Below are 942 nucleotides of genomic sequence, written 5' to 3' on the forward strand. Positions count from 1 at the left end.
GCCAGATTTCTTCCAGCAGCAGCAGCAGCAGCAGCAAACTCCGCCCGTCCTGCTCCGCATGGGAGAAGAGTATTTCCTGCGCCTGGGCAACCTCAACAAGAGGCCCGTTGGCTCTTTCTCCGCCTCTTCCAGCAGCACCGGCCACCTACAGCCCGAAGCCTCCGCCAGCAACTTTTTCCGGGCGGCGATGCAACAGCTGCAGCAGCTGCCCGAGCGCTCGCTGGGGAGCCCCGAGCAGGGCGAAGCCGAGGGTGAGGCCGTGGAGAGGGAGAAGCGATCCGAGGAGCCCCCTATTTCTCTGGATCTGACTTTCCACCTCCTGCGAGAAGTCTTGGAGATGGCCCGAGCCGAGCAGCTAGCGCAGCAAGCTCACAGCAACAGGAAACTGATGGAGATAATCGGGAAATGAAACGGCCCCTCCCCGCCTTGCCAAAGAGATTCCGCAGTTAGCACAAGAATAATTACACCGTCCGATGTACCATAGTGCTGCTCTGATGTCATCTCTTTATTTTTATATAGCTTTAAACCTAGAAGGGTGTACTCCGAACAGCCTCTGTCCCTTGACTAGCATGCACAACCGTGTACCAATTGTGCAGAAACACGAGTGTCGTTCGTAACCTCCCCTACCTTTATTTATTTCTCCATTTCCCAGTTATTCTAGTGCCATCGCTACGTAGGGATGTGTGAGCATTGGAAGAAATGGTGCCAAGAAGACAGATAACTTTTCTGCTGGGGGCAGGGAGGTGGGAGGGGGAATCTCTGTAATCTACTTTAAATCCACTTTTTTCCTGTAAACATTTTCACAATAAAACATCTTTTCAGCGCTCGGTCGATTTTGTTGTGTAAGAGAATGTTTAATATTTATATTTTTAATAAAAGCTGCAAAGTAACCATGGCTTGATAGACTTTCTTGCCTAGACGCCTGAGGGCTGCTCTGCCTCC

The 942-nt window shown here is 51.4% G+C and overlaps 1 protein-coding gene across 1 annotated transcript in view; it reads left to right on the forward strand.

Annotated features, from left to right (window-relative positions):
• Positions 1 to 890, forward strand: part of CRH (corticotropin releasing hormone) — an 89,173-nt gene extending 88,283 nt beyond the window's left edge. Inside the window, exon 3 of the mRNA XM_009276822.1 lies at positions 6 to 890. Within this exon, the coding sequence (XP_009275097.1) occupies positions 6 to 409 (404 nt within the window). The 3' untranslated portion in view covers positions 410 to 890. The remainder of the gene's footprint in view (positions 1 to 5) is intronic.
• Positions 891 to 942: the final 52 nt, after the last annotated feature.

This window comes from Aptenodytes forsteri, unplaced genomic scaffold (genome assembly GCF_000699145.1).
Source record: "Aptenodytes forsteri isolate BGI_AS27 unplaced genomic scaffold, ASM69914v1 Scaffold411, whole genome shotgun sequence".
Classification (NCBI taxonomy): domain Eukaryota; kingdom Metazoa; phylum Chordata; class Aves; order Sphenisciformes; family Spheniscidae; genus Aptenodytes; species Aptenodytes forsteri.